The sequence below is a fragment of the Sceloporus undulatus genome, chromosome 3 (genome assembly GCF_019175285.1).
Source record: "Sceloporus undulatus isolate JIND9_A2432 ecotype Alabama chromosome 3, SceUnd_v1.1, whole genome shotgun sequence".
NCBI classification, from domain to species: domain Eukaryota; kingdom Metazoa; phylum Chordata; class Lepidosauria; order Squamata; family Phrynosomatidae; genus Sceloporus; species Sceloporus undulatus.
In genome coordinates, this window is record NC_056524.1 from 181,917,884 (window position 1) to 181,943,673 (window position 25,790).

At 40.7% G+C, this 25,790-nt stretch overlaps 1 protein-coding gene across 1 annotated transcript in view; it reads right to left on the minus strand.

Moving 5' to 3' along the window:
* Positions 1-23,144, minus strand: part of BTAF1 (B-TFIID TATA-box binding protein associated factor 1) — an 82,029-nt gene extending 58,885 nt beyond the window's left edge. The window contains exons 1-4 of the mRNA XM_042459247.1: positions 22,852-23,144; positions 2,568-2,691; positions 1,144-1,258; positions 702-848 (exon numbers count right to left, since the gene is read on the minus strand). Coding sequence (XP_042315181.1) covers positions 702-848; positions 1,144-1,258; positions 2,568-2,691; positions 22,852-22,865 — 400 coding nt within the window. The 5' untranslated portion in view covers positions 22,866-23,144. The remainder of the gene's footprint in view (positions 1-701; positions 849-1,143; positions 1,259-2,567; positions 2,692-22,851) is intronic.
* Between the last annotated feature and the right edge of the window lie 2,646 nt (positions 23,145-25,790).

The window sequence follows — 25,790 nt, forward strand, 5'->3', positions numbered from 1 at the left end:
ACTGTGTCTGTCACGGCTAATAATAATAATAATAATAATAAAAAACAGAGTATCAGGTACAATGTAAGATGCTATCTCAGTTACAAGTCCAGTTAGTCTTTAGACACAGAAATGGGAGATGGTACCATAAGGTCCTTGTGTAACACAATAAAATGAGCTAGTTCCAGATACCATAATGCATGACAAATATTACTGTATATACTCATGTATCAGTTTAGACATTTATGTTGAAAAATTGACCCAAAAAACCTGAGGCGACTTATCCATGGGTCAATGTTAAGTACGGTATTTTAACAGAAACACATACAGTATATGCAGCAAAAAGCAAGAGTTTAATCTGCCCTGGAAGCACTGACCCCCTTCTACTTTCTCATCCATCCAGCCTTAGTATGAGCACAAATATTTATGCCTGCTGGAATTTTGTACTGACCCCCTTCTACTCTCTCATCCATCCAGCCTTTAGTATGAGCACAAATAGTTATGCCTGCTGAGATTTTGTAAGTTTTTTGGCATTATTTCCCTTTGCTTCGACTTTTACATCCTTCATTATATGCCCCTAAGTTTTACCCTCGACTTATCCACGGGTCATATTAAAATCCATAATTTTGGCCCCAGAATATGCCCTCGACTTATATATGAGGTCGACTCATAGTCAAGTATATACAGTACTTAAATATATAATGTATTAAATGAGCACATACCAGATGTGTCATCTTGAATCTCAAATTCTGCACCAGCAGATCCAAGTAGAGAAGCTCCATGTTTTAGAAGTCGGCAGATATCAAATCGATCAAAACGCAATCGGTCAGAGGTAGAAGACTCTTCCATGGGACTTTCACAACTACGTTCTACATAAAGCAGTGAAAGCCTAAAATTAGTTCACTACTAAAGTGAAGAAAATTCATCAAGAATACAATTTAATCTTGTTTTAGTAATGTGTTGAGAGTGTTATGCACATAAGCAAAGTGAAAGAGTAGGTCCTAACAAAATCATGTACTTTAAAGAGGAGGAACACCTCATTTATTTATTTTTTCTTTTAATAATCTATGCAATGGAAGAGATACTGCATCACAGGTAACAGTTTCAGATAAGTCTTTCGAACAGTTACTTCATAATAATTCTATATATTTCTCAGCAAAGCACCTTGTTTTGGTTGTGGAGTTGGATTCCATTCCGGTACATTTTTCACTACTGCTTCCACAGCCTGTCCAGCAGCGATTCGGGTGTCCCAGTTTGCACTCCTTAAGTGTATCAATACCTGTAAAACATTTAAAATTAAACATTAGACAGATTATCATGTATCTTAAATGAAATGTCACTCATTTAGTAGCAATTCTGGACAACATTCAAGATCTTATATAGTACACTAAATACTGTATAGTGTACTAGCCCTGGTGTCGCAGTGATTAGATGCCTGTACTGCAGCCACTCACTCACAAACCAGAAGGTTGTGAGTTCAACACTAGCCAAGGGCTCAGGGTGACTCAACCTTGCATCCTTCCGAGGTTGCTAAAATGGGTACCCAGCTTGTTGGGGGCAATTAGCTTACACACTGAAAACTGGTTAAGGACTGCTTCCACTGATACTTGCTACTGCTATTGCTACACTGGATTAAAAGACAGTAGTGGAAACATGCAGACAGTGAAAGAACCATCTGCATCTATACAATGCAAAGGTTCTAATAGCCTGCCAAAATTAAATACATTTTTGGCAACACTTTAAACAATAATCTAATTTCAGTGGCTTTTCAAAAATAGGGACTCTCAAACCTGGATTTTTTTCCCTAGCAGAATGTTATGGTTTGTTACGTAGAAAAGACTCTAAATTAATGAAATTGAAGCTGTAGTACCTGTTCTTACATAAAAGGTTTCTGAAATTCAACTCTTCAGCCCTTGCCAAAACCATATGTTCCCAATGAAGACCATAAACATTCATATGTCGTAGAAGTCAAAAGCAACGGCGGCATGACAGGCACAAGATAGACAGGCACTACTATCATCACTTATGCATTAAGAATATCATAGAGGAATTATCAGCCATATCTTAAGTTAATTCCTTAGATTCTTTAAATTTTTAGTACACTGATTCCTTATCCTTTAGTACACTAATTCCTTATCCACTGTCTTTATCCACAGATTCAAGTATCCGTAACTTGAAAATATTTTTTTAAAAGAATAAATTCCAATCTTGATTTTGCCATTTTTTATACAGGATACAATTTTACTATGCCACTATATTTAATGGGACTTGAGCATCCACAGATTTTGGTATCCATGGGGGGGGGGGGGGAATCCAGGAACCAAACCCCAGAAGATACCAAGAGCACACTGTAACCTTTTTAAATAGCCCCTATGTAGAAATTCAATACGCTAAATAAGAAGCTGAAGGACAAACTGATATGGTCTAAACATACAGTATTATATAAATTAAGTGAAAGAACCTTATTAGATGTATTTGGAAAGTATGCAGGTGGCACATTGTGACAACCACACTAAATGTCTGGCTCATTTAGACACACAGGAATAATTCCATGACATTATTTATCAAAAACCCAACAAAATACTTACTTTGGCCAACAGATTATTTAGCTCATGTGGATGCAGTTTTACAACTTCTCCAAGTTGTTGTGCAGCTGCTTTTCTTGTTACTGGTGTTGTCCCAGTATCCAGTAAAATAAAGAGACGATCAAGCCTGAGATGGGTGACAAAATGACAATAAATTAATATTTAATTTCCCCCTGCCTCTGAACCTATTGAAACCACTTATACCAATGGTGGCAAACCTTTCTGAGACAGAGTGCCCAAACTCAGTGGCATTTCTGCAATGGGGGTGGGACTTTTGAAGGCAGAACTTCCACCTTCTGAGGTGGGACCGGACACATGCTCTCAGTCTCAGGATACAAATAGCAAACCCCCGGCTGTTGAAAGTTGCCAAGAAAACTCCATGGTTTCACCTTAGGGTAGTCATAAGTCAGAAACGACTTGAAGGTACCACACACACAAGTCATGCTCTCTCGGCCTCAGAGGATAGCAATGGAAATCACCCTCTGACAAATGTGCCCCATGATAGTTTCACCTTAAGGTGACCAGGAAGGCACTCAGAAGGAAGGGAGGGTGCTCTGGGCCCATAAGTTGGAAACAACTTGGAGGCACACAACAACAACAAGCATAATAAAGCACAGAAGGCACAACACAGTAACAAGAACACGGAACCAGTGAATTGAGCATCCAGCTCTGGAGACCAGGGCTCGAATCCCAGCTCAGGCATGAAACCCACTGGGAGACCTTGGGCAACACAGCCTCAGAGGATGGCAATGGCAAACCCCCTCTGACAAAACTGACAAGAATATGCTGTGATAGTGTCGCCAGAAATGACTTGATGAAGGCACTGGAAAAGCATCCTCTGAAGAACTCTTGCCAAGAAAACCCCCATGATAGATTGCCCCAAGTCAGAAAGGGCTTGAAGGCACACAACAACCACCACCCTGGGTGGCCCTGAGCAGGTCACAATCTCTCATCACATCTCACAAAAGGACAGGTTGCTTACCTGTAACTGTAGTTCTTTGAATGGGTTGTTCTGCGCCTGCGCAGCATTTCCGGATCCAGAATAACCCATTTGTGTGCTTCACAGAGACCATGAAGAACTACAGTTCCCAGAACCCATAGCATGGACCCATGGTAGCTAAAGTGGTGTAAAACTGGATCATTTCTACAGCCTGGTTGGTCTCATCACACTTCACAAAACTACAATTTCCAGAAATGTGGCTGCACATCTTACCATGCCGCCCTTTGCAAAGGCAAATGGCAGCTGTGTCAGCTCCCAGTGGTGTCTGCTTCTGAGGCAGGACAGAGAAGGTCCAAGGTCCAAGCAGGACTGCAGCCATGCCAGAGCATCCCCACTGGGTGAGAAGCCTTCCCCAGCAGGAAAAAAAGTTGAGCTGGATTGACGGGTGCCTTGTCCAATAAGGGCAAGCCAGGAAGTGCTTGATTGCCTGATCTTGGAAAAAACCTGCCCAGCAGTAGGTGGGGTTTTTTCAGGATTGGCCAATCAGGCACTTCCTGGCTTGCCCTTATTGGACAAGGCACCTGTCCAGCCAGCCCTTCTTCCTTCTGGCTCGGGAAGGCTTCTCTCCCAGCGGGGACATTCTGGCCGCAGTTCTGCTTCAACCTTCAGCTGGAACAGGTCCCATGGCATCCATCTCCCCGGCCCCTCTTCGCTGTGTGCCCTCAGTGATGGCTTGGCGTGCCAGAGAGGATATCTGTGCCATGCGTTCGCCACTGCAGGCTTATACAATACTCTTTTTAAAAATCAGATGACTAGTACAATAGCCTCTTTCACACTTTCTTTTTTATTATTTTTTAATTAATTTTTAGCAAGAGCAATCTGCATTCAAAGTACTGTAATAAACAAACAGATAAAGAAATGGAAAGAGGGGGGGAAAAGACATACAACTAATACATAGTAGGGTTCTGACACCCAATCCTGAGTGTAAAGAAAAGAAAATATTCTGCTACTACATCCACTAAATAATCCTAACAAAATTACTAATAAACACAGCCACAAACGATTACATCCTTAGATTTTTTTTAATTGATCAAAAATTCCATAAATGGTTTCCAATCTTTCAAAAAGTCTTTTAATTGCTTTATCATTTACAACCCACATTAATTTGGCCATTTGGGCTAACCCAAACCTTAATAATCCATTCTTCCATCATCACTTCTTCAGTCCATTTCCAAGTTCCAGCAAACAATACTCTTGCTGTTGTTGTCATATATCAAAGAAGTAGCCCACATTTACTATCCAGTTCTTTATCTATAATGCCCAACAGAAACACTTCTGGTAACATTATAAAATCTACCTTTAGAATTTTGTGAATTAACATATATACCTTTGACCAATACCTTCTGTGAACATTTAAACTACAAAACATTGTGCTGATTTATAAAATGAAGTGTTTGCTTGGATGTCTTATTTCTATACTACTAGTTTTAACTAAGCATGTTAAAAGTATGTGTATGAAATCAGCATAATTTGATTTTGGCTTAGAATCATAGAATTGGAAGAGACAACAAAGGTCATGAAGTCCTATGGTCATGCAGTCCTGTGGAGTGCTTTGATTGTGTATTCCTCAGACTGCATGATCTTTGTCGTCTCTTCCAATTCTATTATTCTAAGCCAGAATCAAATTACACTATTTCATACACTTACTTTTAACATGCTTAGTTAAAACTAGTAGTAAAGAAATAAGACATCCAGGCAAACACTTTATTTTATAAATCAGCACAATGTTTTGTACAGTGCGCTCTTTTTATATGCAGGGATCCATTCTGGACCCCCCCCCCCGCGTAAAAACCCATGTATGCTCGAGCCCCATTGAAAGTAATGGGGCTCATGCATGGCGCGGCAGTATGCGCGCACCATGGGCTCGTGCTCCATTAAGCTTAATGGGACGTGCCGCCGCTTGCACCCTGCATGCTCCCGCAGGCTCCCTTGCGGCTTTCAGCGTATGCTGAAAGCCGCATATAGTACGACCACCTATGGCGCGGGCACACAGTAGTTTAAATGTTCAATATGATCTGGCAAGGCGAAGGTGGGGGGGAGGTTTCTAGCCATCACTACCTGCAAAAAAGACTATATGTTCAAAGAGACTTTAAAATTAAAAACTGAAGTGAAGGCGCAGGAGTCAACTGTTTTAACAGAAAATAATCTAAGGCTTTGAGACTCATGCAACATTTGCGGCAAGAGAAGAATAATCCATCTTTGTGGATTGCTTATCCATGCCATCCAGAGAATGGCCCAAATCCAGTCATGATATAGTGTTTAGCAAGATAAATGCATATTATCTAGCATGGAGCAGACTTTTACATTTTCCAAGATCCATATCTCACCATTTGCTCTGTACAGAAAAACATGTTTCTAGTCATCGCTGCCTGCAAAGATGAACCTGAAAGCACAACTACAGTATGTATTGAAAATAATTTCTAAATCAAATCCCTGAGTTAGGATTAGTAGTAGCAGCTAGTTTTAAATTCCTATTAACACAGGACCAAATGCTACTGAGTCTAAGGGAATTTACTATCTACTATTGGCTTAGATAAAAAATGGGATTGCTGGGGCTCTCCAGCTGTTACTGGAGAGAACATCCCAGCAGCCCCAGGCAGCACACTCAATAGTAAGGAATTGGGAATTGTAGTCCAACAACATCTGGAGGGTCACAAACACCAACCCTTTGATTACTTCATCATCTACTTCTTCTTGCCACCCCCACATGCTCAAAAGTATCAAGATTTAATTATCACTTCCCTCAAAAGGCACTTTCAACATTTCAGCTTTGGAATGTTCTGATGAAGAAAAAAAGGGCAAGGCACAGAATGGAAAATGAAAGCTGAGGTGAGGCTGTGTTTGTTCAAAAAAAGTAAGAAATCAGAATCAAAGCAATGCTTAAAACATGCTTCCACTAATATTAATTCTTCCTTGAAGCAGTAGCTCAAGCTCTTCAATATAAGCCTGTGACTAACATTGTATGTATATTTTTTCTCTCCTTTATAATTCTTAACGCTTTTGCCTAATGAAGAAGCCAATGGAGCATCAAAAGCTTGCATCATGTATGTTGTGCATGTTGGTTGGCCAATTAAAAGTATTATTGGCGGGATACAGACCGCCCAAAAAGGGTGGTCTATCCACGCCTTGTTTTGCTGCACGAGGGAGCCGCATCGGACAAACTGCGTGGCTCCCTCACACAGCAAAAAGAACCTGCAAAAAGCGGGTTCTATTTGCGGCATGAATGTGACACTGCAGTGCTTCAATGACGCACTTGCAGTGTTACAATGTTGCCGGGACGTGCGGACGCTAAGCGTCTGTCACGTCAAAATGGCAGCGCCCATGTGTATAGGGCACCACCATTTGGACACCCCCATCACGTGGTAGGGGTGAGGCCAATATGGGCGGTGTGCCCTCAGCCAACCCCTAGCATGTGACAGGGGCGCCGCAAAGGCCCGTCTGCAGAGGGCCAATGTTCTGTACATTTTGAATGTTATTGTACTTTGCTATATGGCCAGCATGACTACTCCTGAATATGTTATTCATAATTAGTTCATTAATTTACTTTTGGTCTTTGATTTTTTTTCATTCCAAAAACTTATATTCAGTGTGGTGCCACCTTCTTTTTATTTATTTATTTTTAAAAAACAGGTATCTCCTTGGTTCACTAGCTTTTAGATTACAAAGCATGAGTGAATCCTCATATCTTTAACAGTTAACACATAACCAATATACATTAAGTGACTGTCAAACTGCTCTTTTGCTGAAGAAAACCTTGCTGATTAAACTGTGGTCTGCTTATGTACAAGAATTCTATCAAGTGCTAGGCAGAATGGATAAAATTCATTTGTACAAAACTGTATAGTTGTTTTTTTAAAAAAATCTGATTTGAAAAAGTTGTACATATATTTTAGAGCTACATACAAGGGATTTCGAGGCAATGAACAAATGAAAATACATTTAAACAATACAAAGATAAAAAATACATGTTTAAAACACATTAAAACATTTTTAAAACTCCTAAAGGCAGTCTAAAAATAATCCAAGAATCCAGTTTTGAAACAGTTAAAACAGCAATTTCAGATATGGACTACCATGCAGGACAGAACTGTTTTGGCTGCCTGCTGAAAGCTAGGGCCAGCCTAACTTCCTTGGGTAGGGAGTTCCACAACTGAGGTGCTGCCACAGAGAAAGCCCTGATAACATGCTCATCAAGCTCCTGGGGGAGATCATGTGGAGGTCTGGGGTTTGAGTGTCATCAATATGCTGGTGATAACCAGCTCTATCTCTCTCTTAAAACTGATACCAAGGAAGCTGTGGTATGTTAACCCTACAGAAAATACTCTGAAGGGAATGAACGTCTCCAACAATTACACCACGTTAAAGGAAACTGTTCTGTGTAAATGGGAAGACCATCCCATCATTTTTCAAACATGAATATCTTACCTATCAAACATAAACATCTTATTTTCATTAGAAAACGTAGTGTTCTGGTCTGTTCAGTATAACTACAAGGTAGCAAAGTGTCCCCCTTTTTAAAAAAAAAAGTAATTTCTTTTGTGTAGAAGAAAAACATATTGGCATCATCTAGTACAATACAGTACTGTAAGCCTTTTTACCTAGTCCAGTGATGGTGAACCTTTTACAGACCAAGTGCCCAAACTGCAACCCAGACCCCACTTATTTATTGCAAAGTGCCACGTCCCTCTGGCTTTCTAGTAAGAAACTCTGGCACACTCTGTGCTAAGGCAACAGCATGTGTGCCCACAGAGAGGGCTCTGAGTGCCACCTCTGGCACGCATGGCATAGGTTCGCCATCACTGACCTAGTCCCTCATAATATCCTCATTAAAACAAAAGCAAACTGAGTTACAGTAAGATATGAACTGCAAGTATTCAAGTATTCTGTGGAGATGGAAGAAAACTAAGTGAAATACAGAGGTTAAAAAGAAATCATGCGGACAAGCTAAAAGAATCAAATATTTCTATTCCAAAGCCAATTCTATTCTATTGCAAGGGAGGCCTCCAGATGGTGTCATAAGTAGTCTGGAAGAGAACAACAATAAAAAAAGACTTAAAAGGCTATGTTTCTGAAGGGCTCAGGGAAGTATTCTATCTTCCTAAATAAGGCTGTCTGCTAGTCAGATTCAAGTAATATTACAAAACTGAAAATGCTATCATGACTTTAATGTAGAAATCATGGAAGTCTATGATAAAAGAGGATTAAATCATAAAGTAAAGTAAAAGTACTACAGAGCTTTACAGTACAATATTTCTGCATTAACTACTTTATATTTTAATAAGAAAATCTGGCAACAATCAGATAATTAAGCATTTTCAAACACTTAGGAAATACTAAGTAGTATTTAGTCTCATACTAGACTTAAAATCGGCATGTTTTTTACAATTGTATAAAGTTTCCTCTGCAGTGTTATCTACCTACAGTGAGTTGTGGGCAGCCTTTGTTATTGAGTTCACAGATTTAATTCAAGCAGTTGTTTTTCTAATTTAGCCTTATAAATTATATTTATCCTTGTTGTAAAAGCCTAGTTTTACTCCTTGCCTCATTTTCAAACCCTTCTCTTTTTGCAATATCCCATTAGACTGAGGGCCTCAGGGAACGAACTCTCTTGTTTTTGATCTTTCCAAAATGTTCATGGAACCTTTTAAGGCAGAAGACTGGAATAAAAATAAATTGAACAAATATAGTAACCTAGTGTATACAATCAGACAATTCTCTGTACAACAATTGGAAAGCAGTTCCCAGGTTTCAAACAAGAGGTAGGTAGCCATAAGGTTACCACTACAATTTTATGTTCTCTTTCCATTTATTTTCTGACAAACTTTTATTGATTTTTTTGACCATCCTTTAAAAAAACCAAGTTAAAAAACCCTCATAGGTTACATTAAATAAAAGATTTAAATGATTTAAAATTACACAAATTGAAATAAATCTGATCACTTAAGGAGTTTCATTCACTCTGAATTTTTTTAAACATTGATTAAGGGTCGGAACAGATGACCCCAAAGGGGCGGCTTGAAGCCACTCCCACCGAAGATGGATTGGGGGTGCGGCAAACACACGCCGCGCCCCCAATCTGCCTTGAACCCAACCCAAATAGAAGCAGAAAAACCCCGCTCCTATTTGTGCTGGGAAAGAGCCGGCTTTCCCAATCCTGCTGCAGCCCAAGGGCAGCTTCAAGATGCTCCAGCAGCATCTAAACACTGCACCAAAGGAGTGTCTTGAAGCTTCCCACATCTGTGTGGCTGTCCAGCTTTAAGGCATCATTGGGACGTGCAGCGTGTAAACATTGCGCTCCAATGATGCCCGGAAGTGGGCTTTTTTTGGCCATCTGTTTCAGCCCTAAGTCTCACATACATAAGCTTAATTAAGATTACATACCAGGATTTACAGTTACAAAATATTTAAGAAAACAAGTACAGGAATATTCCAAGATAAATATACTACACCAAAAATATGTCAGTGGGGATACCTGTTGATGCCTACCAATACTTATATGATTACTCAGAATGTATCTGTCTGCTTTCTTGTGAAGCATAATACAGTAAAACACAACTTTGCCACCTTAAAGGAAGACTATAAATTCAACTTATTCATCTTTTTTTTGAAACTTTATTAAACATTGCAACATGGTAGAAACTTCAGTACATGCAATATCTATGTAATGAAAAATCACACAGTATTTCCATTCAAGCTTTAAAGTACTAAAAAATAAATTAAAAACTTAAATTTCACTTAACATTACAGTAAAATAGCTTGACTGAAGCTACATTATTAAACTTAGTCTTATAATTTCAATAAAGAATCAAGTCAGAAAGTTAGAGTACAAGCACTCCTCATCTATTCTCCAGTTCCCTGTCTTGCGCCTCCCTTAATTTTTGATTGTTTCTCCTTTCATATCAGCTTCTTTCGGTTTTTTGACAGCTTTTTCATGGTGTTACATGTAGCCAATGGGTCATATATTCCCTATATGCAGTACAGAAATGCAGTCATATTTTGGGGGGGGGAGGGCGGGGGGTGGTAGAAGCAGAGTTCTGTAGAAGTACAGTTCTGTAGGCTAAACTTATGCAGGTTGAGTACCCTTTTTCTGGAAATCTCAACTCTGAAATACTCCAAAACTGTCCACATGGGTGGCTGAGGTAGTGATACCTTTGCTTTCTGATGGTTCAATATACATAAACTTTGTTTCAAGTATAAAATTATTTAAAATATTGTGTATAAAATTATCTTCAGGCTATACATAAAAGGTGTATATGAAGCATAAATGAATTTCATGTTGATTTAGACTTGGACCCCAACACCAAGATCTCATTATGTATATGCAAGTATTCAAAAATCCAAAATGTTCAGAAATCCAAAACACTTCTTCCCCCAAGCATTTCAGATACTCTACTTGTGTAACAGGATAGGCAACTAGAATGAAGTGTATAGCTAGCTAGAAGAAATAAGGGATGCCTTCAAGTCTAACAGCGACAACCTGCTGATCTCTGCCACAATATTCACATCTTCAAATCAACACAAATTCTAGTTTGGTTGAATACACAGATTATCTGGTTGCAAGAAACCAATCCAATTATCCCAAACGAAATAAAGCTATCACATCGGGATTCATTTTATCCTTTTAAAAACTCCTTTACAGCCGTCAATTAATAAACATTTTTAAAACTATATAATACTACAGAATGTGTACATTGCACTTCTATTCTAAGACTTCCGTGTCACAAATGCATGCTGACTCTTCTGAGGCACCTCAAAAAAAAAAAAAGGGGGGGAGGGGAACCAAAACCATTTCCACAGTATACACTGATTCCTCCATATCCACAGATTATTTATCCACAGATTCAATCATCCATAGCTTCAAAACATAAAAAAAGAATTGTTGTTGTTATGTGCCTTCAAGTCATTTCTGACTTATGGCGACCTGCTTAAAGCGAACCTACCATGGGGTTTTCTTGGCAAGATTTGTTCATCAGAGGACGTTTGCCATTGCTCCCCCCCAGCCCAAGGCTGAGGGCATGTGACTCGCCAAAGGTCACCCAGTGGTTTCATGGCCATGGGGAATCCAACCCTGGTCTCTCAAGTTGTAGTCCAAAAGAATATTAATTTCAAAAAGCAAATCTTGATTTTGTCATTTTTACATGGGCACCATTTTATTATGCCATTGTAATTTAATGGGACTTGAGCAGCCACAGATTTTGATATCCACAAGGGTCCTGGAACCAAACCCCAGTGAATATCAAGGGTCCACTGTATCTGATCACAATTTCCCTGACGTTCCTGAAGGTCAAGTATCATTTGTAGACTTCAGTGGAACTATACTGCAGAAATAACATGTACATGCAGTAATTAATCTCACCCATGCAATCTCGTGAGTCATGGAACAGATGTTTCTATTTTAAATTTGAAATTTCCTACTGCATTTTCAAGGAAGAAAGTCACTTTCTACTATCTGTTTCAGGCATTAAACAAACTACTGACTAGTTAATTTAGAGCCCGTACAAACAGGCCAAAATAAAGCTGCTTCAGGTCACTTTGGAGGTATGCTGTTTAAACGATGCATTCATCCTAAGAGTCTGGAAGCCACACCAAAGCCATGCTCCAGTCCTTAGGACTGGAATATGGCTTTGGCACGGCTTCCGGACCCTTAGGACGCATGCATCCTTTAAACAGCATACCTCCAAAGTGACCTGAAGCAGCTTTATTTTGGCCTGTTTATATGGGACCATAGAAAAAGTCATGTTAGATCCGACTAAAAGCCAAACTTATCCAACAATCTGTTCACACACTGGCCAAACAGTTGGCTGTGGAAAGCCCATCAGCAGAATATGGGTACAAGTGCACTAATCATGTCATTTGCCCTTCCAATACATACTGCTTTTCTACTGGAGGTGATATGCTGCCATCTTGACTAGCAACCATTGATGGCTACACCCTGCATTAAATTATTCAGTCTCTTTTTAAAGTATCCACATTGACAGGAATCACTGCATCCTGTGGCAGTGAATTCCGCAGTTTACTATGAACTACATGAAGAAATTGCCTATGAAGACTGATGTTAACAAACGTTGCCAGATGCATCATGCAACATCATGCAACTTCAATCTGATGCTTTTAGCAGCTAGGCAATGCCACTCTTAGTACTACTGGATTTCAAGGTTGGTTTAGCAAGTGTGCTGTAGTGGTTTGAGTGCTCGATTAAGACAAATCCCTGCTCAGGAACAGAAACCCACTGGGTGATCTTGGGCAAGTCACACACTCACAGGCTCAGAAGATAGCAAAGACAAACTCCCACTGAACAAAGCTATCCAAAAAAAACCATCTAACAGGTTTGCCTTAGAGTCGTCGACATGAAGACACACAAAAACAACTACCAAGTGCTACTCTACCCAATTCATTGTTTTATGACCAAAGATTCCAAACTGGGGTTACTACAAACTACTAGCTGTAACTAGTACTGGCAAAAATTTGCTGGCATTCTGATCAAGAGCAAAAATGAGGAAGCCACCTAGTTATTTTGTGTACTGGGTATAACTTCCAAAACAATGTGACCATGTTGTAATTACGTGATGTAAAAAGTGTGATAACACATTTTTACAAAAATGGCTCATTACACTGCATACATACAAAAGATAAAAACTGGAAGTATTACAAAGAAGCAAGCCCTCCCTTCAGCTCAGAATATGCTCTCCAAATGATATTTTAAAAATTATCAGAAACTAATATAACTTATTTCCAACTCATTCTGAAGTCTGGGTCCTGCTGGATTCCCACTGAGATCCCTGGCACTGCAACAGAACCTAAGAACCTTTTTCAAACTCTCCCTGGAAGCCTTATCATCATTTCCTAACGTGGTGGTAGTGGCTTCAACAAAGAATCCCTTGCAATGAGAACGGGTGGCCATGGGGTCTTTGTCATATCTAAAAATGCTGCCCCCGACAGATTCCTTACTAGAGCATTGGAAAGTTACATTTCCTTGAGTATACAGCCCCAGCCTAACTCAGCACTACCTTCAAGGAAAATGTGGGTAGGAAAGAGAGGTGGCAGTACAAGACTGGAAGTGGGGCTTCATCGTACCCAATAAAGTTACTTCACCTGCATGAGAAATGTTGCTGCTATCACAGAATCCTGTCACCTGAAACAATGGTTCTGCAGCAAGTTCAAGTTTACCTCTATATATTCTATGAACTATTAACTCTTGCTCTTTTGAAACACTAGCATAGACGTCCTCAATTTCAAGTTCCATTTAGAGGGAAGATCTTGTGCCATCACATCATACTAACTAAAGAGAAATGGCATGTGTACACCAAAGATTAGGCAACTGTTAGACTTTTGCTTGATACATAAATCAGACTCATTTATAAATGTCAATTTTTCATTTTTCCCATACAAGAATCTAAGAGAGATGGATAAACTAACTTATGCAATTAACAATAAATCATCAGATAAACTAAAAAAAAAAGAATGGGATCAAGTGCTACAGTACTGGGAAATGACATTAGGAATTAGGAAACAGCTAACTAATTACTAAAAAGATTAATAATAAATTTTGATAACTAAAAGGAAAGATACGTGAATATATTGCCCTGGGGCCATTAGAATAAAGAAAAAGATCAAGGACCTAAATGTTTACTTATAATTATGAATATATGTACAACCAATTTATATGGGAATTTTCAAATTATATATACTTATAGTGGTATAAGAAAGAAAAGAAACCTAAAAAAATAGAAAAGGGAAAGACAGAAACAAGATGGAACTTAATTTCACCTAAGGGGGTGGAGTAAGAGCAATTAAAGATGGTCACAAAGTGATAAGAACAGTAAAGAGGAAAATATGTTGTTGTTTTTTCCCCAAGGTAATACTTAGATAACCATAAAAAGAAGATAAAGAATGTGTGACCAGTCAACCAAATGGATAATTAAAACTTTATTTTGAGAATTTGCATGGTATAACCTACAGAAAAGGAAGTCAAACAATGTTATGTAATACCTGTTAATATCTTTTACCAATCTTCTTGTACATGAATGTATTATTCCTATTTTCATGTATTTTAATAGAATTTAATAAAAAAATTTAAAATGTCAATTTTTGTGTGACCATGAGAGCAAGATTCCAAATTCTATGAGCTCCTTTAACTTCTAAAAATGTTTGACCTTACATATTGCCTTTTGAACTCAACATATGGTAATACAGCCCTCCTTCCGTTCTCCGTTTTGGAAACCGCATCCCTTGCTTATGTGTGAGGGACCAATGGAGGGGGGAATAATGGAGTGCGCACCAATGGGCTTGAATATATACGAAACTCCATTTTTGAAGGGGGAATCCTGAATGGATCCCCTGCAAAAACAAAGCCTGTATACTTTACTGCTTTTCACCTGATTTTTTGTTGTTATATGCATCAAGTCGTTTCTGATTGATGGTGACCCTGGGTGAACCTATCATGAGGTTTTCTTGCCAAGAGTTGTTCAGAGTAGGTTTGCCATTGCTCTCCCAAGGCAGAGAGTGTGTGGCTTGCCCAAGGTCACATCATGTATTTCATGGCTGACTGGGAAATCAAACCCTGGTGTCCAGAGTCATAGTCCAACACTCAAACCACTACGCCATATTGGCTCTCTTTTCATCTGACAGTCCCAGGAATGTTAGTGGACTGAGTAGTTCAACAACTGAATTGCACTTCCAAGGACAGACCTGCCACCAGGAAATACTTCAAAACACCAACACCACCATGCTTATATCCACACCCAGCATAAAAGTCCAGTTTAACAAGTGTTCAAACTTTGAAATGACACATGACAGAACCCTCAGGCTTACTGTTTAACTATACATTAGATCAGGGGTAGGCAACCTGCGGCCCGCGGGCCGGATGCGGCCCGGCGGGGCCTTGGGACTGGCCCCAGTCCGGTCCTGCTTCCGATTGCCGCCGGGGCCTTTGCCCTCTTGCACGCAGGGGCAAGGGGGGCAATTGTCTATAGACGCCTCAGAAAGATGCATTTATATTAACATTTTTTTTAAAATCAGCAAAAAATTTTGCGTGTCCTCCACTTTTTTTTTAAAAAAGTGTCCACCATTTGAAAATGTCATCCTACATTTGTCCCAGTTTATTTATTTATTTAATTTTTAAAAAATTATTTAATTATTTATTTTTTGGCTTCGGCCCCCCAGTTGTCTGAGGGACAGCAACCCGGCCCCCGGCTCAAAAATGTTGCCTACCCCTGCATTAGATGTTACACTTTCCCACTGATCCAACACACAACATGGAGCTATACGATGACTTCCTGTTAGTAACTTACAATGACTAACTCATGCTTATTGTGTGTAACCCTCTTTCTCTGTTGTTATGATCAACAACCAAACACCACACTCAACCCTCATTGTGGCAGCCCTCCCTGATAGCCATTCCTATGTTGGTGGAGAACATGGGGAGCAGCAGACACATCTGGCTATTTTTTTTAGTTGGAAGCATGTCACAAACAAGTTTCCATATAATGGAAAATAGTTCTGCTACTCTTCATCACACAAAAATGGCCGTGGGGGGGGGGGTTGCAGCAAAGAAAGTGAGCTTTGGGAGTTTTACAAGGAGATGTATCACGGCTGTCTGCTGGATGTATGTCTCCCAATGCAAGATCCTGGCAATATACTTTTAGCCAAAACAATGAACATAACCAAAATTATTTGTTGTTAATTTTACCTCCAAAATTAATGTCAGTTTAATTCTAATATTCCCACTAGTATTTATAATGGGGAAGGAAACAGTGCCCCCCTCCCCCACCCCCACCCCGGTTGCTTAACTGCAAATCTTGGACAACTGAATCAATACTGTAAATGGGAGAAATGGCAGGACCTGCACTTCAGTATCTGGAGGGTTACACAGTTCCCATCTCTGTTTTATAATGTCCCACTTATGATTACTGCTGTCTGCAGAGATCACAGTCCCATCATTCTTTTGCAAACCTATATACACAGAATCAATCTCTATCTCTTATTATTATTATTAACCTTTATTTAGAAAGCGCTGTAAATTTACACAGCACTGTACATACAATCTTTTAATTAGACGGTTCCCTGCCCTCAGGCTTACAATCTAAAAAGACAGGACACAAAGGAAGGGAGTGGTGGTGGGGAAGGGGATGAGGACCAGCAGTTCTTCTCTACCTCCGAGGCCTGGACCAAGGCAGATGGACTGGAGGGAGGGCTTGGCATCTTAATGGATGGTTAATCTTAAGTGCTAAATTTCAAAAGATTCAATGAACAGATTGTTGGGAGACTGGGAACGGAATAGATCTGCTGAAGAAGCTAAGCATGAAGGAGGGGCAAGCAATAAAAACAAAAGTGAAACCATTTGAGCAGACACTCCACATCACATGTCTTTGGGTTATTATTTTTGGAGTATTGTTTTAGGAGGCATTCACATTTACATTTTTGTCCTGAGGAGATCTGGATCTCCGCTGTGATGCAATACTGGATCGATGTTCCCAACACATTTCCTGTTCCCAAATATCTCTGTGGCATTTTAACCCTGTTGCCATTCACACTTGTCATCGGAGCAATTTAAAGCGGAGGCGCCTTATTTCCCAGGAACAATGTAGTGAGATCCAATGTAGTGAGCATACCCACACTACCGAAGATGTGGATCGCTGCAATTTTTAAAAAAGACATGTGAAAACACCCAGTAGCAAATATACCAGGTTAACTGGGGTTAAGTGGCTCTATGACATGTTTCTAACAGTATAACCAAATCAGTATATATAACTGTGAAGGTAATCTGAAAAGTTGTTATTCTAAAACTGAAACTTTCATCTGGCTGTAAATATAAAGATGGTACCAGCAAGAATGACTCTTGGGTAACTCTGAGGTGTATAAAATATGTGTTAAAAGTTATAGTGAGGAACAGCACCCTGGGGAGGGGGAAATCACATGATTAAATCGAGTCTTTCTGAGTAGTGATTTAAATCATGATTTAAATCATGATTTAAATCAAATTTACTTAAATCAAGCCCACGCTGCTCAGGACCATTATTTATACTTTTAAAAACATTCAAATCTGTTTAACTATTATATTGTTTACAATGTTTTTAGCTTATTTCTACTTTCTCTTTTTTAACTAGTCTAACTTGTTTTGGTGCTATTTGTAAGCAGCCCTGAGCTCTCATGATATACAACAGGGATAGGCAACCTGCGGCCCGCGGGCCGGATGCGGCCCGGCGAGGCCTTGGGACCGGCCCCAGCCCGGTTCTGCCGCCAATTGCCGCCGGGGCCTTTGGCGTCTCGCGCGAGGGGCATGGTGGGGCAATTGTCTATAGAAGCCTCAGAAACATGCATTTATCTTAACATTTTTTTAAAAATCAGCAATTTTTTTCACGTGTCCTCCATTTTTATTTTAAAAAGTGTCCTCCATTTGAAAATTTTGTCCTACATTTGTCCCGGTTTATTTATTGCATCAATTTTTTAAAAATTATTTATTTATTTATTTATTGGCTTCGGCCCCCCCAGTTGTCTGAGGGACAGCAACCCGGCCCCCGGCTCAAAAGGGTTGCCTACCCCTGATATACAATGAGGTACATACTGTACCATATTTTAATAAATAATTAACAAGTCCCATTAAATACAATGGCATATTAAAATGATGTCCCTTACAGAAAGTGGCAAAATTAATGTCTGTTTTTTGGAATTTATGTGCTTTTAAAATATTTTCAAGCCATGGATGCTTTAATCAGCGGATCAAAAGATCAATGGATATGGCATGCTGACTGTGTTACCATCCTTCCCAATTAAGGCTCTGTAAACAATCAGCTCAACTTACTTTGAATATTTAAAGTAATTTAAACCAATATTACTGTTGTCTGTCCTGTCCTACCTATCTTTTCAATTTAATGTTGTTTCTTCCACAGTGCAAACCTGAAGGTAGGGCTTTTTAATTTTTTATTTTGTGTACAGCACTCATAACATTTTAGGTGTTTCCTAAGTAAATAAGAAAAATAATGTCCACATGTGTTGCTGCATGTACAGTGGTACCTCGGGATACGAAATACCCAGGTTACGAATTTTTCGGGATACGAAAAAATCCCATAGGGATTTATTGTTTCGGGTTACGAAAAAACTCCGGCGCTATTTTAAATGGAGCCGCGGCAGAGCCGCGGCTTTTTCCCCATTAGCGCCTATGGCATTTCGGCTTACGAAGGCTTTTCGGGTTACGAAAGCGGCCGCGGAACGAATTAAATTCGTAACCCGAGGCACCACTGTACACAGTATTCAGTGAAAGCTAGGCCCAGATAAGGATTTACAGGACTTTAGACTTAAAAATCTCCAATTGTCTGCCATTTATTACCACTGCTAGGCATTCCTTCATCTTATACTAAAAACTGGAAAAAAAATTCAAACGCTCATATTCCTGTGAGAAGTGACTGTTTTTCTTTAAGTCCATCTCAGAGAGATCTTTCTTAGAGCCATCAACATGCATATACTGAGCTACAGTATGAGACCCAGTGTAATCTAGTAGTTTGCGCATTTGACAACAACTCTGGAGCCCAGGACTTGAATCCTCACTTAGTGATGGAAACCCACTAAGTGATCTTGGCACGATTTCTCAGCCCCAGAAGAAGACAAAGACAACCCCCCTCTGATCAAATCTTGCCAAGAAAACCCCAGGATAGGGTTTACTTAGGGTTGCCATAAGTTGGACATGACTTGAACGAACACAACAACATTGTGTGAAACCACAGCTTGAAAATGCTAAAATTCTCGCTAGCTCAAAGCCACAGCAATATTTTGGAAATCGTGTCCTCGGAGCATTTCCACTTCAATAACTTTAAAGGTAAACTGCCGTAACTCAAGTTAGGTCATCAGCCTGGTTATGTTAATACTGTATTTCATCTTTCTACAATCCGATGCACTGCAAATGTGTTGGATTACAACATATATAGAGGGCACTAGATCAGAAAGGGCTCATCTCCTTCAATTACCAGTGGCTCTCTAAAGCCTGTTTAGCTCCTGCAGAATTAAAGATGCAGAAGTATGAAGCTGAAACTCTCTGTATGGAAAACAAGTACTCATCCTATATTTATTACACTGTAAAACTGACTTCTGGGAAGTAAGACAGTAAAGAACTCATGACAGAAGCTCAAAAGCTACTGTAAGTTAATACAGCATGAAAGGCCTAGGTTTTAATTTACATGTTCAGAAACAAGTTTTGGAATTAGCTCTATGAACAGCAACTACTGCACAATACAACACTGCCACTTAACAAAAGAGACTACCAGAAGAATGTTCTATGTAAGAAGTAAGTAAAGGGGGGGGGGATTTCTACGCACAATGGGTCACATGAAGTTAACATGTTACTAAGCACTTGCATGCAGACACAAGTACCCAAGAGACTGATAGGACTTGAAGTATTTATGATTACAGCATCTCTCTTCAACTTTCAGTCCATTCCCACATCAATGTGGCCAGCTGTTTCAAGATGCAACATACCACACTAATACTATAAGCCATTGCTTTCCTCTCATATTTTGCAAACATCAGTATATCACTTGTTATTCCCCAACTGCACTGTACTAATACGAGACCCATACAGAATCACAAAGTTTTAAGAGAGGCTGATTTCTAAGTATCATATGTTACTACTTTCATGATTTAGAGTGTCAATTACTAGTTTCACACAGTCACTTAATGTTATCAAAACACTAAACTTTTTTCTTTATAAACAGAGTGGAAATAGGGCAGCTGCCAGATGCTGTTAGACCGCAACTCACAGGAGCTCCAGCCAGGATCACTGGCTACGGAAGAGTTGCAGTCTGATGACATCTGGAGGGGCCACACAACTCCCACTGTCACACGGTGTGAGAAGAATCACTTTGAAACTATGCCAAATTATAGTTATTAATACCCTTCAAATAACTGCACGGCAACTGACACATAAAGAACATTAACGACTGGCGCAAACATCAGCAACTGAGAAAAGTGCTCTTTTCTAAATAAATTTAGAACAGCATAGCAAACTGTAAAACATATAAACAAGTAAAATGCCATGCTGGTGTGTTTGATTAGTTGATGGGAGATGCTTGGGTAGAGCTTCAAAAAGTGTAGATGGAGAAAGCAAGCTGGTTCAATGGCAAAGCACGAGGATAAAGCAAGAAGCAGAATGATGCTGCATGCCTTTCATAATGCTGGAGGCCTGCGTGCATGTTTCAGGCATGGGCAAGAGCATGGATGCTGTTGCAGTTATATACCCTCAAATCAGCCCTGACCCATGGTGGTCCCGTGGATGAGATACCTCCAAGCCCCCTTGTCCTCCACTTCTCTATTCAGTTCCTGTAAATTCATTCCTGTGACTCCATTAATAGAGTTCTTCTCTTTCTATATCTCTTCACCTTTCCTAGCATTTTCATCCCATTCCACAATCTTCTCTAGTGAGTCATGTCTTCTCGTGATGTGTCCGAAGTACAACAGCCATGGACAAGTACCATATCTTACTGAGAAACTCTCCCCTGGCTTTTGTATTTAGGCAGCTGGACTGCTAGCAGCTTCCCAGCCTCCTTTTGCCCTAGGCTAACTGATTCTGAGCTATCTCATCTTGACTATCCTCTGTTGGGAGGCCACTGGGATGGTGTGTATGGGGAGGAGGGGGGAGAGACTGCTTGAAACAGAGCTTAGAAACATTACTTTTTGGACTATAACTTCCAACCAGTCTGGTACTTGTAGTCCAAAAAAGGGGGGTGGGAAGGAAGCTCTGGCTAAAAGTAAAAACAATAACTTGCCAAAGTGTACTCTGATGATGATGGCAAAGTATACTGCAGGCTAATTCCCATAGCCTCCCTGATTGAGTCCATCCACCTGGCAGGTGGTCTCCCTCCCTTTCTCCTGACCTCTACCTTTCCTAGCATCACTGTCTTTTCCAACCAGTCATTCATTCTCATTCATGTCTTCTCACAATGTGACCAAAGTACAACAGCCTCAACTGAATCATCCTGACTTCCAGGGAGATTTCAGGCTTGACTTGTTCAAGGACCTATTTGTTTGTCTTTCTGGCTGTCCAGTATCCTTAGCACACTTGTCCAGAATATTTCAAATGAGTTGATTTCCCCTCCTATCCTGACTATCTAACTGTCCAGTATCCTCAGCACACTTGTCCAGCACCACGTTTCAAATGGGTTGATTTTCAATGTGAAGTTGAAGGCTTTCATAGCCAGCATCCATTGCTTTTTGTGTGTTTTTCGGGCTATGAGGCCATGTTCTAGAAGAGCTTGTTTCTGCATCTATGGTTGCCATCTTCAGAGGGATTTTTCTCTGTGGCCAAATTTCCCCCTCCTATTCTGACTACCTTACCACCTTCTCATTCATTTCTGTGCAGCCAAAATCCCACTCCTGTAATTAAACAAGGCACATCGTCTGTGGCTCATTCCTCAGGTGTCAGATTATAGCCAGGAAGCCTCTTTAAAGAGACGTACTAAAACAAATGCCAGTACTCACCCATAGAGAAACTAAGATGTTTATCACACTATGCTCTTAAAGAGGTACTATTCCAGTGTGACTCCTCTAGCAGCCTCCTGTTGCATGCTGGGATTGGCAGTTTTAAGGAGCTGAACTTCTCTGCCTGAGAATTCTAAATACCCCTCCTTAAAACTGCCAATCCCAGCATGCAACAGGAGGCAGCTAGAGGAGTCACACTGGAATAGTACCTCTTTAAGAGCTCGTCTGATAAACACCTATACTTGCTCAGAGAATCATTGAGGAATACTTGCTCATAGAGAATCATGGGGATTGCTTGTCCATGGGGAAATACAGGGATTGCTTGCCCAAAGGGAAACATAGAGATTATTTGTCCATAGGGAATGATGGGGATTGCTTGCCTATAGGGAAACATGGAGACTACTTGCACATGGAGCATCACGGGATAACCTCTATGCTTCCCTATGGGCAAGCAACCCCCAATGTTTCCTTATGGGCAAGTGTTCCCCATGATCCTCTATGGGGAAAGCCTTCTGCAATGATTCTCTGTGGGCAAATTATCCCCAGTAATTTTCTATGGGCACATAATCCCCAACGATTCTTCACATAGGGCTAGCAATCCACAGTACTGTACAGCCATTCTCTATGGCAAACAATCTCCAATGATCCCCTATGGGCAAGCATTCCCCAATGATCCCCTATTTGGGGGCCTGTGGGTCCCCTTGGGGTTAAGGGGAAGGGGCCTGAGAGGATGCCTGGCTGGCAGAGGAGACACTCCCAAGGGGCGAGGCGCCTAGGATGCTGCAGAGGGACCCTCTCACGCAGCGCCCAGAAGACACCCACCTGGAGACGGCCATGGCGAGGAGGAGGAGGAGGAAGGGCCTAGGCCTGGGCAGCCGCAGCCACAGGGAAGAGCGCGGCTGGGGCTGGGGCTGGGCCCGGGCCCTGGAGCGGGAGGACGGCCTGGAGCGACGGCCCGGACCCCCGCTGCCCTCTTCGGGCGCCCTCCCAAGCCGCCCAAGGGCCAAACACCGCCGCCGCGGATTAAAACCCTTATTCCTCCATCGCCAGGGAGAAGCCCTGCGCCTGGTTTTATATGAGCAGCCATCTTGTATTTATTCCCTTCCTCCATGGAAGCCGCTTCCTGATTGGCACGGAGGAGAGGCCCCAGCCAATCGCGAGCCGCGTTTGAAGGAGAGCGAGGGGACGGGGCTTAGGCGGCGTCCGCTGAGGAGGAGAGGATGATGGCCGCCATTGCCATCGCCAACTTCGCAGCCCAGCTATAGGACTGTACCATTAACCACAGCGGGGGGGAGGAAAAATAGTGACATTTTATTGGGCTCCCAGACGCAAACAAAGACAAAAAGAGTTCCTCCGTTGTTATTGATAATGCCTGTTTAGTACTCATATTGTGCAATAACTCTCCGCCGGGGTTAACTCGAAGAATTAATATTACGCATGCAATGGAATAAACCTCCTCCTCGGTGGGGAGAAAGAAAGGACATGCGGCGCCTACGCCTTCATGGCGAGAAGGGAGGGACTACAGGTCCCGGCGTGCCTTGCGAACCGCGCGGCCCGCTTCCGGTTTAGCCTTGTGGAAATAATTGAGCCCGATAATCCGGGTTCTTTCAGGCCAAGTTCAGCCATGACGTCAGAGCTTAGCCCCATATAGGTTCCCAATACAGTACATGACTGGCTGCTTCCACACTGGAGAAATAACACGGTTTGACACCACTTTAACTGCATTAATAGCTCAAGGCTATGGAATTCTGGGAGTTGGAGTTTGTTGTGGGGCCAAACTCCAACTCCCAGAATTCCATAGCCTTGAGACAGAAAAGAGTTAAAGCGATGCCAAACCTGGTTATTTCTCCAGTGGGGATGCAGCCATTTTTTGATGTTAATTGCCATCACATCAATCTCGACCCATGGCAAACCTATGGATGAGGCATCTCCAGGCCCCCTGTCCATTGCTCTGCCCATCTCCTCATAGGGTTGCCATAATTGTCCACTATTACCAGGGACAAAATGTGAAACAAATTTGTGACCAAACTAGGACAACTGCAGGCCAAAAAGGCCAAAATGTAGGACATTTAAGAAACCTTAAACGTCCTACATTTTGGGCTGAGCTTTGTCCTGCAGTTGTCCTACAGTTTGGTCTCGAATTTGTTCTACATTTTGTCCCTGGTAATAGTGGACAATTATGGCAACCCTAATCTGCAAACTCATATTCGTGCCCCCTTTAATAAAGTCCATCCATCTGGCATGTGGCCTTCATCTCTTTGTTCTTCCCTCCACTTTTCCTAACATTATTATTGTCTTTTCCAACAATTTTTGCATTCTCATGAAGTGTCCAAAGTATGACAATCTGAGTCTTGTCATCTTGGCGTCTAGGGATATTTCTGGTTTGATCTGCTCTAGGACCCATTTGTTTGTCCTTTTGGGCTATCTATCCACAGTATCATCAGCACTCTTCTCTAGCACTGCATCTCAAATGAGTTGAGTTTCCTCCTATCTTTTCTTAGTTGTCCAGCTCTCGCATCCATACAGAGTAATTGGGAATACAATGGCTTGTATGATTCTGACTTTTGTACTGAGTTGTATGTTTCTACATTTTAGGATCTTTTAGCAATAGCAGCTTCATTTGTAGACTGCTTCATACCAGCCTAAGCAGTCTCTAAGCGTTTACAACTGTAAGCTAATGGAATCTATGTGTAAACTTTCCTTAGTATTGTCTCATATCTTCTAACTTGATTTTAAATATAATCACTGGACTCTTCCAGAATAGTGCAAAGAAGCGAGAGCTCGGTTACTCCTAATGGGAAGTTCCTAGCACACAGGTGTAAGATCTGTTATCTATATGCTGCATGAACCTGCTTGATCTGAAAAACAACTTGATTAAACTATCTTGGAGTAGTATCTTCCAAGTATTCTCTTCCATTTTCCATTCATGATTGACACACAATTGAGCTTTCAGCCACATAATAATTATATTTCCACAGAATTTCTACTAAGTGCAGTGGGACTTATTCTCTAGTAACTATGTAGACTACTATACAGTACTAAGCGTTCAACAAAAAACTATACGTATAACACCAACTGGTTTTCCCTAAATATAGTGTTATATGGTATGTATACACACCTGCACACACAGGTCCTATATATTAACTAGTTGACATGGAGGTTACAGGAAGATTTGAACATCACCTGTTAATTTTAATTATTCAAAGAGCTAATAAATGGATTATTAAGTTAATAAATTTGCAGCTGAATGCTTTCCCCGACACTGTGCATAGGTCTCCACAAATGTTTAGCTAATCTCCACATCAGTTACCATAGTTTTATTTCAGACACAACGGCTTTTGGAAAGAGCTGAATTAGACATGAACCCTCTGGTGCTGTCTATTCAGCATTGCAGATTATTTCTTATCTCCCCTAATGACAAAAGTGTTTTTCTGTTTTATCCTTTGAACATTCAGGGCTGTTCCAGGGCTGCATGGAAAAGCTGCCCATTCTTTTCATACATGAAAAGCCCTTTTCTATAGGTTACATCCAACTCGGTGTAGAAGTATGTGTACATTGCCAATGAAAAGTGGGTAGTACTGTGTGTGTTTCTCATTCAGGAGCAAAGGGAAAAGGCCAAAGACAGAGAGCACTTGATAGCTGCTTTGTACTGACAATTAATAAACATTTCTTCCCCAGGCCAACTATGAATTCTTTATGGAAAACATTCAAAGGTTTGGGTAGCAACATATGTATAACATATTTTGTGTGCAATTTGCAAC